Raw genomic sequence first — 13,135 nt, forward strand, 5'->3', positions numbered from 1 at the left:
AAAACCACCACCAAACCATGTCCCTCAGCACCACATCTTACATGTCTTTTAAATACCTCCAAGGATGGCGATTCCACCACTTCCCTGGGCAGCCTGTTCCAATGCTTAATAACCCTTTTTCTCAGTGAAGAAATTTTTCCTAGTATCCAATCTAAACCTCCCCTGGTGTACCTTTAGGCCATTTTCTCTTGTCCTGTTGTTTGTTACTTGGGAGAAGACACCGACCCCCACCTCACTACAACCTCCTTTCAGGTAGTCATAGAGAGCATTAAGGTCTCCCCTCAGCCTCCTTTTCTCCAGGCTGAACAACCCCAGTTCCCTCAGGTGCTCCTCATAAGACTTGTTCTCCAGACCCCTCACCAGCTTCGTTCCCCTTCTCTGGACTCACTCCAGAATCTTAATGCCTTTCTTGTAGTGAGGGGCCCAAAACTGGACACAGTATTTGAGGTGGGGCCTCACCAGTGCCGAGTACAGGGGGAATGGAAGGGAAGATGCGAGACAGTAGCGGCGATGCCACACAGCAGTAGCTTCTCATTCATTGTGACTATTTTGGGGGTTTTTTTGTTCTTTTTTCTTCTTTTTTTTACATGTACTTAACTCAATTTTCACAATGCAAGGTGAGTGACTTGCCTGTGAAGCTGGTACCACCTAAGAGACCGTGGTAGGTGGAAGTGGCTTTTTTAGCTGTGTCAAACAATACAAGGATGAATTTGGCCATAGCAGTGACCTATCAATGAGCATTGAAATCCAGTCTGGTTTGTGAGGGAAAAAAAACCACAAAACAACAAAGCCAGAGCCCTTCAGTTTTCATCTCAGGCTGCAATTTAGCCAGAATCTTTGTAAGCGCACTGGAAATCAGGAACAAATGTATATGGTTCTTAAACTTAGGTTACCCAATCTAAGCAAAGTTAAAGTACTAAAATTAATGACGTTTACCATATACCACTTTACCTGTTATTACACTTCTGTTTACAGGGGACAGTGCAACACCATCTATCTTTTCTCATATTTCCTCTGGCAGCATTGTTTCTGGTGCAGTTATATCCAATAAGGTCCCCATTCACTCTGTCCCTACATTTTGATATTTAAGACATCCCTATAGCAATCATAATCCCATTTTGTATTTTAGATACTTGCTTAGAAAAGTATTTTTAATGCAATTATGAATTATGGGAATCTTTGGGAATCAAAACTTTGAAATTACTTTTTAAAAACAATGGAAGTATTCTGGTTGTTTCACTCATTCTAATCCAAATTTTCTAAGTGCAAGCAAATGTGATCAGTACTATCACGGGAACTAGAGGGAGCTATGGGTTTCATAAAAAAAAAAAAAAACAAAAACAAAACAACACAAAAAAACCCAAAACCCAAAAACAACCCCAAATGCTGATGTTTTGACCGCTGAAGTGTTTCCTGGCTGTTCTGTAAAAAACCGCACCACACTAAGTTCATTAGGTTCTGCAGTGCAAACAACAGAGGCAGATGAACAGCAGCTAACCTGACATTTTCTTGTTCTATATCTCATTTAGCATCACATACCCCCAGAAGCAAGGGGACTACAGGGGGTTTATTTAAAAGGTCTTTTTTTCTTTCTTTCTTTTTTTAGGAGCTTGATTGCAGAACATAACCAGTAACTGGATTAATTTTGCACTAATGTCAACAATATTTCACATAAGGAATTCTTACCTTTTTGATAATGCTCGTCACTGCTGAAAATACAGATTTTATCGATTCCCTGATCTCAAGGGCATTCAAGCACAGAAATATCTGATATATCCAGCCTCCTTGTGGTTAGTTCATAAGGAAACAAAAAAGATTTTATGTTACAATTGTCAATATAATTCCAAATAAATTCTTTTAAGATTGCAAATTTGTTTTCCTTAAAATTAAGAAGCTTAACGCTTACCATTACTTGGAACATAGTTCTGGATGGCATCTGAGAAAGGCTTTGTGACGTCCAGTGGAGAGTCAACTGCTGAACTGTCCGTTTTTTCTTCAGAATGCACTGAAGGAATCGCTATTGCTTTTGAATGTTGATCACTGTCACGTTCACTGTCTACAGCTGCATTCATTTCATGTTCCTTCTCTGGTGTTTCTTCTAGTAGCTTTCTTCTGCCTATTCCTGCAAATAATTGTGAAGGGAAATCATGCTTATTTTCAGAAGATTCAGCTTATACATACCCACAGAGTTTTATAAGATATTAACCTCTACAGAGATTTTGATATTTTTATTTTCCTCAGCTTAAAGCCAAACACTAGCGTGCTGCATTACAGTGAAACTGTGTTACAGATTTATGATTTAAGAAATACTTGTTCAAATAACGCTCTTAGAACAGAGTTTGGAGGATAGAGCTTTAAGTAAAACTGGTGTTGTAGTAAAGTAGTTAAAATCAGTGTTCAGGAAAAAATGTGCTTGGTTTTGATAGTCAGACAATAGATTCCCTGTTCAGGATTAGTAGGTCTCCTTCTTATATGCAAATACAAGAGGGGAAAGCTTTATGGAAAGAACAATTAAAAATACCATGTAGGATTAAAGATTAACAACTTCCCACAAGATAACAAACTTCACGTGAAATACAAGAAACCACAGGCATGTTCATGCAGAAGTATTACTGAAGGCACCTAGCTGCCTCAATTTCAGTGACCTGGAGTAAATTTTCCTGAAGCCAATAAAATACCGCTTTCAAAAAACCCCACAGTTTGCTTGCCCATGTAGGAAAAAAAAATAATTTACAAATTGATTAATGTTTTAATTCTGTGCTTCAAACCAGTACTGGCCAAAGATACACATCGCAAATAATCCAATATTCAAAAGTCAGAAAGAATAACTAGCTCTTAAACTGTTACCATTATCATAAATTCAGTATCATAAATCAGTCACTAACTACTATGAGTTAGGCTCGCTACCTCTTGATTTTAAATCACCAGAAGGAGACAGTGTAGTATCTGTTGTATTCTCTTCCTCAAACAGAGCATATTTTGTTCTTGCTAAATCACTGTTAGTGAAACATTAGTCCAGTACCTTTAGCTGCAGTTTGGGCTGCACACTTAATTGTTATAGCAGACAAAAGCTCTGGCAGCTGTAGAAGAACATTCCTTTTTTCCATACATTTTTCCTGCCCAATGTTGAAATTGTGCCCCTTTTGTGGCAGATGCAATCATTGTTTCCTCTGCATAACATTGTTTTTATATGAGGAAGCTGTAATTTCGTTATGAATCTTCTCAAGTTGCTGGTGCAGCTGCATCAGTTTGCTTCCCTCAGAGATACTCTCAGGGTTGCTTAACGTCTTGTTTTGACATTAAATAAAATTGTTGGAATGTAATCAATGGTTTTGGTAAATCTGAGTGTTTATCATACAATATTTGCCTGGTTTTGCTTGGTTCTGGGGACATGAATGCTGTCTGCCCTGTTATGATTTTGTCAATTTTCCTGTTTTCATTGTATTCTGCAGCAGTATTTTTTCCAAAATGCCAAGCTGTCCCTCCTCAAATTTATCTTGCATGATTTCATAATTTTCTGGACCTTCTACAGATTTAGTAGTATCTTTTTCTTGTTCAGATTCCTTTTAACTCCATCTCATTCTTCTGTGCAGTATTTAATTCTACTGGTCCTAGTGTCCATCCCTGTTTTCATTTGGGTTTATTTTTGACAAAACATGTATCCTCAGACTTTTTTTTTTTCCTACAGGCTTAATTGTTAGTTTTACCAAATATATTTGCAAAGAACCCGGATGGTATGATAAAAATACTGCCTTTCTGTTAGAATATAATTTTTATTATTTATATTTCTGGACTTTGACTCTGATTTTCAGATTTTTTTTTCTTTCCCTCTCCTATCTTGTTTTAGTATAGCAGCAATTAATTTTTCAGTATTATCCATTCTTTCAGTTACAGCAGTATCTTCTTTTTCAACGTATACTTTATCAGCCAGGTTTCTCAGTAATGCCAGGTTGCAGGATTTAATCAATCTGTTTTTTTTTAATAGCAGCCCAGCTTTATATTTTTAGGGGTTTGGGAGACACTAAGTAATGTTTTCTGTTTGTTTGTTTGTTTTCTTTAAAAATTGTCTTCTATTTTATAGGGCTGCTAGGGTAAAAGTTCATGTTCAGTCAGACTGATATCACATAACTGATTTTATTTTTACTAAGTTTTCTGTATAATTTTTTTTTTTACTTGGATGCTGAAGACTTTGGCATTACTGTTCCTTTTGAAGTTGTGTTTGATGATGCCTTCCAAAACTCAAGAGTCATTGTCTATATTTTTGTATCTTGCACTGTCATAACAGCTTGAATGGATGGGCCTAAATCTGATGATACAGAATAATCTTTCCTTTGTATCCCATGTGGTTTTTATATTTCTTTTTAAGATCTGGATTAAGACTGCCCTCTAACCCATTTTCTGGTACCAGAAGCTCATGTTTGGAACATGAATTTTCCAGTGTTATTTCTGCTTCACCTTTCTGATGAGGTTGCACATTCATAGGAATTTGTTCAGTTTGTAGCTTCTCTCCTGGCAGGCTATCTGCAAGATCATCAAGTGTTGTCGTATCTTTTACTAATCTGCAAGATTTTGTTGGTTTTCTTTTCCCTCCACTGCCCTGTTTGTTATGTTGCACTACCAGCTGAAAAGAAAGATCATTCTCTTTGGAGGTATCTGCATTACTGTTATCTGATTTGTTGTGTTTAACCTTCTGATTTGAGGTGCCTTCAGTTTCTTTTCCCCATAGTATTTTACCAAGGCTTCCACTGAGGCCGTTTTCATCATGGAAGCTTAGTTGTTCTATTCTCAGCAAGCAGTTTTTACCTGCCGTTCTGAAACTCCATGTGTCCTCCAAGTGGCCAGTTTCTTCTGAAGTTTTGGTACCTGTTAAACTGAAGCCACTAGATGAGGGGTGAGGAGAGAAAGGTTGGCCTGGAGTCACTTCTTGTGACTCTTCAGATTTCTGATCCTGTTCATCATTAAAAATATCCTGACTGAAATCTTTGATGTTTTCATAAAACCCCACTGCATCGTTTTTATTCTCTGGTTTGTGAATTTTCTCTTTTACATTACCATCCATTTTAAACTGGCTTTTCAATGCTGAATTTTGTTCTGTATCACAGCATTCAACTGGTTTGCCTCTCTCGGGTGTTTCCAGAGTAAGACTTGGCTCACTGGCACATTGGGTCTTCCTGATGCCCAAGTGATTATCTGCAGTTCCTGGTAGTTCCTGACTGTTGCTACTCTTAGAAACATGTTCTTCAGCACTGGAATAACTAAATAAGGGTACATACTGTCTTTGAGATACTTCAGGTTGTTCTAGTGTTTCGACAGGTAAAATTTGTGATGCATCACTATCATCAACTAATTTGACAAAATGTTTTGCTTGTTCATTACTGTGTTCATTATTTTGCACAGCTAGTGAGGAAAACAGATTGCCTTTTTGGATTGCACCCTCATCTTTTCCAGACAGCTCCTCACTAACTCTCTGATTTGCTTGTACTTTTATTGCTCTGTTATTATTTCCTTGTAATATTTCATCATCATTTTCAGTTTGAGAGGTTTCTTCACTAAAAAGCACATCACCTTGCACACTTTGCACTTGCTCTTCTTTGGCTGTTGAACTCTGAAACTTCAGCATGTCTGCAAAATGACTAAAAGTGAAGAAATGGATCTGTTCTTCAGCTGTGTCAGGCTTTTCTTCTGTGTTTTTTGTGTCTGAGGGATCACAAGTCTGAGGTGGGGTAGGAGAAGAAGAAATCTGATCTGGTGCAATTGATTCATGTCCCTGTTGGTTATCATATGTGTCCGTATTATAATTGATAAAGCTATTATAGATACTTGTATACCAACCTGACTGGCCATGTTTGCTTTCTGAGTCCTTATTTCTCTTTTTAGCTTCAGTGTTTTTCAGCAGTTGGCTTTCTGAGACCAAGCTTTGTTCTGAACTGTAAGGTTCAACTGGCTTTTCTTTGTCACCTCTTAGTATATCAAAAGATGTTTCTGTGTTATTTGAGGTGCTTTTGTTGTCACTAAGAGTACGCATACTTGCTGGTGTCTCCCCAGGGTTTGGCATGTTACTGTTTGAATCTGTTATTTCTTGTCCATAAATCTCTTCATCTGCCACTGCTTTAACTGTCTCCTTTGATTCTTTGTCCATGTGTGATTCTTTCTGGTCTAAAGTCTGCACCTCTTCATTCTTATTTGCTTCATCCTCTGTTTCTCTGCTTGGCTGGTCTTCCATAACAATTGTATCTTTCTCAGCATGGCCAAAATTAAGAACATTAGTTAAACCCAAATTAAACCAACTCGATTTGGATTCTTGGCTTTCAGTCTTTTCTTCTTCTGTCAGTAATTCTGTGGCTGCTGTTTCCTGTTCATTATTGGAATGTCCAGGCACACCAGAAACATCATGGATTTGTGGATCATTTTTTTCTGATGCCAAACCAACATCCACATTCTCTTTACCAAAGTACAGAAAGTCCGTCAGTCCACCTTGAAACCAAGCAGATGCTGGGGGTTCTTGTTCTTCCTTCTCATTTGGCTCCTGTAAGTCATTTTCAGCAGTTACCACCATTTTTCTGCCTCGGTATGTATTTTCTTCTAAAGATTCAGTAATGGCTTTTAAGGGCTCTTCATCGTTGTTACTTCCTGTGCTGAACCATCCTGCAATCCAACTAGACTGAGTTGGAATGGCTTCTAGTGGGACATTGTTTTGCGTTTCTGGCTCTTCGGTATCATCTTTTCTGTTCTCATTTTTTCTAACCGACTTTTCAGTTGCAGACTCCTCCTGAGTGGGAGATTCCTTGGAATCATTTTCAGAAATCGATTCAACTCTTTCTTCCTTTTGCGTGGAGTCTCCTGTATGTTTTAAGAGTTCGTCTTCATGCAGCTTTGATTCTGCATCAAGTGATGAGTATTCACTGTCTTTGTTGTAATCATGTAATGTGCTGTCTTCATTTTCAAAAGTGTACTTGTCTCCATGAAGACAAAGGAAATCAGTTTCCTAAAAGAACAATATTAACTTTTAAAATGTTTTCATGTGTAATTTTCTACAGCACTGTAGAAATACATACATATACAGCAATATATCTTTATTCTCTTTTTGTGTTGTTATATGTGTAGATAACTTTACACAAAGGACTGTGAGTAATTATATTCTTCCTAATGTTTCTATATCTTTTATTAGATAAAAATTATTTTAGAGGACAATACACACAAATGGAGCAATAATGAAAAAAGCATGTTTTGAATGATTTGAAATAAAATGTGCATCCACAGTTGAATTTCTAAGTGGATATTAAATTTTTCAATTGCTGTCGACTACATTGGAAAATATGGTGATGCTGGTTTACCTTGGTGAGCACTTCAACTTCTTCTGCGATAAAAACTTCCTCAACCTTCACAGCATCTTTTGGGAAATATCCAAAATCCTTTCCTTTCTGTAAAAAATATAAAAGGAATGAGAGCATTTAAGCTTCAGTGATAAGTACATTAGGTGCTTGCATATACACTAGAAAAGTATGAATAAACAAGAAGCTTATAGGACTTCCCCCTACCCCCTTCATTTTGTTTGGTCAAAAGATTGGTTTACTTTTCCTTCACAAAAGTATTCCATTTGCTATTTCAGAAAGCAAATGGAAGCATATTACTCCATGCCGTTATTTTCTGTATTATTTTTATGAACGTGTGTTTGTGCAGAACCATACCAGTGGCCTTAACACTGCTTCAAATGAAGACAGTGTTGTGTGCACAGATGGTCTCAGCCAGCTCCTACTAAAATTGTCTGCAAATTTTCCATTAATTCAAGTGGGACAAAAGTCGTGCCTTAATTACCACTGACCCGTAAGTTACAAGAAAAGCAGGATATGAAATTCAGGTGTGAGGCCAGCTGCAGCTGAAGAGGAAATGACAATGAAGATGGCAACACTACAGAAAATAAGTTGATGATAATACTCAAAAGAATCAAAGTAAGGGTCAGTCTGACAAGAAACCGACCAGTAGCTTTACATCAAACCATTGTACATAGCCTTTAATGGAGGAATACACCTTGGAAAGCAAGGAAGAGTGAGGTACCTGCAAAGATACTCTCAGATGAAAAAAGAAAGAGAGAATTTCACTGTTAAATGAGAAATGTGACAGATCATTTACAAACAGAAAAGTTTACCAATATGTTCTGGTTTTGAAGCACTCACACAGTTTTACTAGCAGTTGGATTTGGATCAATGCATCTATTCCTTCTTAGCTATAACATAACTACCTGGCTGTTCTAGCTACATTGTCAATTGTTCCAAATCATTAAATATGCATGATAACTTCTCTGGGAACTTTCCTTGAGCACCAAACCGTGAAGTCAGGTCCCAGTATTGGATCGCTGATTAAGCAACTGTAAAACCTTCTTACTCACAGACCTGTAGGTAGGTCCCTGACCTGATAGACCTGAATGGGAACCAGATGAAATCATTATAGCCAAATGATTAGATGAAGGAGACAGAAAACTTGGGATTCATAGAATCATAGAATGGTTGGAATTGGAAAGGACCTTTAAAGATCATCTAGTTCCAAACCCCCTGCCATGGGCAGGAACACCTCCCACTAGACCAGGTTACTGAAAGCCCCATCCAACCTGGCCTTGAACACTTCCAGGGATGGGGCATCCACAACTTCTCCGGGCAACCCGTTCCAGTGTCTCAGCACCCTCACAGTAAAGAATTTCCTCCTAATGTCTAATTTAAATCTCCCTTCTTTCAGTTTAAAACCATTACTCCTTGCCCTTTCGCTCCACTCCCTGATAAAGAGTCCCTCCCTGTCTCTCCTGTAGGCCCCCTTTAGGTAATTAGGTACATAAAGGCTGCTATAAGGTCTCCCTGGAGCCTTCTCTTCTCCGGGCTGAACAACCCCAACTTTCTCAGCCTGTCTTCATAGGAGAGGTGCTCCAGCCCTCGGATCATCTTCATGGCCCTCCTCTGGATTTGCTCCAACAGGTCCATGTCCTTCTTCTGTTGGGGCCCCCAGAGCTGGATGCAGTACTCCAGGTGAGGTCTCACAAGAATGGAGTAGAGGGGCAGAATCACCTTCCTTGACCTGCTGGCCATGCTTCTTTTGATGCAGCCCAGGATGTGGTTGGCTTTCTGGGCTGCGAGCGCACGTTGCTGGCTCGTGTTGAGCTTCTCATCAACCCCCAAGTCCTTCTCCTCAGGGCTGCTCTCAATCCATTCTCCACCCAGTCTGTGTTTGTGCTTGGGATTGCCCCGACCCATGTGCAGGACCTTACACTTGGCCTTGTTGAATTTCATAGGGTTCTCACAGGCCCACCTGTCAAGCCTGTCAATGTCCCTCTGGATGGCATCCCTTCCCTCCAGCATGTTGACCACGCCACACAGCTTGGTGTTGTTGGCAAACTTGTGAGGGTGCACTCAATCCCAAAATCATGTTGCCAACAAAGATGTTAAACAGCACCAGGCCCAGTACCAACCCCTGAGGAACACCACTCATGGTGGTGACCACTTGGTGGACATTGAGCCATTGACAGCAACACTTTGAGTGCGGCCATCCAGACAATTTCTTATCCACTGAGCGGTCCATCCATCAAATCCATGTCTTTCCAATTTAGAGACAAGAATGTCATGCAGAACAGTGTCAAATGCCTTTCACAAGTCCAGACAGATGATGTAAGTTGCTCTTCCCTTATTCACCAACGCTGTAAGCTGTCATAGAAGGCCACCAAATTGTCAGGCACAATTTGCCCTTCATGAAGCCTTGTTGGCTGTCACCAATCACCTTCTTATTTTCCATGTGCCTTATCAGAGTTTCCAGGAGAATCTGCTCCATGATCTTGCCAGGCACGGAGGTGAGACTGACAGCCCTCTAGTTCCCTGGGTCTTCCTTTTTTCCCCCCCTTTGAAAAATGGGGGTTATGTTTCCCCTTTTCCAGTTGGTGGTAACTTTGCCAGACTTCCCTGACTTCTAAAATATGATGGATAGTGGCTTGGCAACTTCATCCACCAGTTCCCTCAGGACCTGCAAATGAATCTCATAAGGTCCCATGGACTTGTGAACCTTCAGGTTCCTTAGATGGTCTTGAACCTTGTCTTCTCCTACAGTGGAGTTCCTCATTCTCCCAGGGGCCTTTGCCTTCTGTAACTTGGGTGGTGTGGCTAGAGCCCTTGCCGGTGAAGTCGCTGGGTACCTCAGCCTTGTCCATGTCCCAGGTGACCAGGTCTCCTGTTTCCTTCCGGAGAGGGCCCACATTTTCCCTAGTCTTACTTTTGTCACTGACTTACCTATAGAAGTTTTTCTTGTTGCCCTTGATGTCCTTGGCCAGATTTAATTCTATCATCAGGGCTTTAGCTTGCCTAATCTGATCCCTGGCTGCTCAGACAATTTCTCTGTATTCCTCCTCCTTGCTTCCACCCTCTGTAGGCTTCCTTTTTCTGTTCTTTTTCTGGATTCGCATCTTGGCTTTGTTTCTCCATGAGTGATCTTTGCCAAGATTTGATTTTCCCTTTCTATATAAAGATAATACCAATGACCCATCTCCCAAATACTGTATTGATCCATGACTGGTTAATATTACAAAAGAGATGGAAGATCCCCAGAAGCAAGCAGACTGCAGCTATGCTCTTACAATACTATCCAAATTATTTATGGGGAAAGTCTTTCAGATCGAAGTACTTACACTTCCTGTCCACAAATTTTCATTTTTCCTTGAAAGTTTGGAGTATACCATTATCTCTTCCCCTGTTTTGAAGTTAAGATACCGGCAATCAGGCCCTAAGTAGTCTGTAGTGGCTTGAACTCTGCTCATTGCCGCTGGAATAGTATGTAGAAAGAAAGAAACAAGTAAGTAGAGCAGCCTTTTCGTCTGAAGTCAGACAGGTTATTGAAGAAGTCTAATATATATAAATACATTAAAACGTGTTGTTAATGCATCAATACGTGGTTTATTATGATACTAATCCATTTATATCATCAAGTGGAAAACAATTAATGCAAAAAGCAGCCCTGTTTTCTTTCCCATTTGCTACAGACATCATGGAGAAAAGGTCTTGTTCTATATGGGCATTTTCCTTATTCAGCAAAATTTTCAATGCGGAAATATGTGTGGAGTATTAGCAAGTTCAGCTACTGAAGCCAGATCTAAACAGCTAAAAAATATTTCCCAGGCATATTTATAATCGTATATTTTAGAAATTCTAAGTTAGATCTAGTAATTATTTTGTCCTCTATTTTGAATACATTTATTTTATGAATAGGTAAGTTTAAACCTTAAACACATTGTCAAAAACAGTTTCCAATTCAGTTTGAATTACTTTAAATTCTCTTTGGCGCCCCCGCCCCCGTCTTCCCACAGAAACCACTACTGATGTGCTCTGGTCAGTTTGGAGCCCATTCCACAAAGACAGACATCTCTGAGCACCCAGAGCCCACTGAAGTCGGTACGGCTCCGTAGGAAAGTAAAGATCCATCGGCAGAGGAAATTTAAGGTCTCTTCCACTTCAGAACAAGCTGTCCACATTGAAAGTGCAACAGTTAAGGCTGCCAAACCGATGGAGACAGCTTAGAAACAACTTCAACTACATACGATTACGACAGGTTTCACAAAGGTAATCAATGGATAATAAATGAGGCATTATTTATCACTGCCCGCATGTGATTCAGTGGCTCTGCCTCCTGCAGAGCTATAAACTCCCCAGGAACTCCATAATTAGTTACTGCTCTTACTTCATGGTAAAGAAGAAAAAAATAAGTAAAAAGGATATATTAACATTGGCTTTTGTAAGAAGGATTTTTAAAAAAAAAACCAACCAAACAGTTTGCTTACAGCAGAAAAATGAATTTTGCAGAATAGGCTGTGAATGTACTGTAAAGACAAGAGATACAGTCTTCTTTCTCAGTTTATAGCCTACCATTTTTATTTTTTTTAGAGCTGCTTTATACTGCCTGTTTTGAGGAAACCTGAGAAAAACTAGCTATTCGAGAGTATTTTTACTGAACTTTGATCTTTCTATACTTACACAACACAATCCAGCAAGTATTTTTTTTCTCTTCTTCTTTGAAATATTTAAGCCTAATGCTCATAAACTTAGTATATTTACAACAAACATTTTCTGTGACTACTCATTTTCAGTCTGTTTCATTGCTAATTTCGCCGTTATGATTCGTAATAGCTGCACATACACCACAGACTCCTTTTGAAAAAAAACCAAAAACTTTTTTACTTACTCTCACATTCCCGATCACCACACTTCTTCCATTCTGAAAGTACCTTTGTAGTCTGCAGACTTCTTAAAAATGAAATTACTAACAGCAAAATTCTCTGATCCAAGATCCTTGACATTTTAGAACAAATCTAGAATGCACTAAAACTGCGGAAGCTGCATCAATGTGTGGTTAGCAAGGTCTACGTTGTTTTTCTTTGCCTAACAAAACATTGCAAATAAACTTATAAACCTGTTTTCCTTCTCTCATCTGCTTAAACAGAAGTACACTATCCTAACCTGCTAACAATTTGCAAAGTCAGGTGTTCTGATTATACACGTACGTTTAATAATTAACTATGTTCTGATAGCTAGACTGAGGTTTTGAATACAAAGAAACTAGTTCTGGTCACATCACAATTTAGCCTCTATCAGATAGGTTCTTCCTACTGAGTTTGTGGAAGATTGTGTTAGGGGAAATTCAACAAGAGCTGTATTAGAATTTTTTCTGGATTATGAATGCACTTTTAATATACATCTTCCATTTGATTTTAAGATGGACTATCAATTTTAGGCTTATATTGATTTGCATGGTTGCTAATACAGCTGCTGACGATTTTCTAGCTTTTTTTTTTTGTTTGATACACTGTATTTTGTGTACACTGTTGTGTTTTAGATTAGGATTTAGATAGGTGGTCATTGGGAACGTGGAACAGAAATTTTTTCCCACGTACTCTTTTGGAGTTTTCTCATGCACTACATATGCCAAGCACAATCCTTTAGCATAGGGAATGCTTACTTAACTCCAACATCTTTTAAAGGTGCTTGGCAGTTTTCAGACTCTTCAGACAACTAGAAAATCCATATGCTATCTCTACACCATGTGTCACAAAGAAATATACCAAAGCTAAGCAGATGATATGTCCTGCTTTTTAAGGAACACCCTCTGTTTCTTA

At 38.9% G+C, this 13,135-nt stretch overlaps 1 protein-coding gene across 10 annotated transcripts in view; it reads right to left on the reverse strand.

Moving 5' to 3' along the window:
* Positions 1 to 12,353, reverse strand: part of MIA2 (MIA SH3 domain ER export factor 2) — a 44,371-nt gene extending 32,018 nt beyond the window's left edge. For 6 of the 10 annotated variants that reach the window (XR_010070916.1, XM_063333903.1, XM_063333901.1 and 3 more), the window contains exons 1-6: positions 12,205 to 12,353; positions 10,658 to 10,791; positions 7,335 to 7,421; positions 4,804 to 6,985; positions 1,907 to 2,122; positions 1,687 to 1,784 (exon numbers count right to left, since the gene is read on the reverse strand). Coding sequence is in view for 9 of the 10 variants with exons in the window: in XM_063333903.1 (XP_063189973.1) it covers positions 1,687 to 1,784; positions 1,907 to 2,122; positions 4,804 to 6,985; positions 7,335 to 7,421; positions 10,658 to 10,791; positions 12,205 to 12,319 (2,832 nt within the window). In the remaining variant the exon portion in view is untranslated. The remainder of the gene's footprint in view (positions 1 to 1,686; positions 1,785 to 1,906; positions 2,123 to 4,803; positions 6,986 to 7,334; positions 7,422 to 10,657; positions 10,792 to 12,204) is intronic. The other 4 variants (XM_063333908.1, XM_063333907.1, XM_063333905.1 and 1 more) reach the window with 3 other exon arrangements.
* Between the last annotated feature and the right edge of the window lie 782 nt (positions 12,354 to 13,135).

This window comes from Chroicocephalus ridibundus, chromosome 4 (assembly GCF_963924245.1).
Source record: "Chroicocephalus ridibundus chromosome 4, bChrRid1.1, whole genome shotgun sequence".
Classification (NCBI taxonomy): Eukaryota; Metazoa; Chordata; class Aves; order Charadriiformes; family Laridae; genus Chroicocephalus; species Chroicocephalus ridibundus.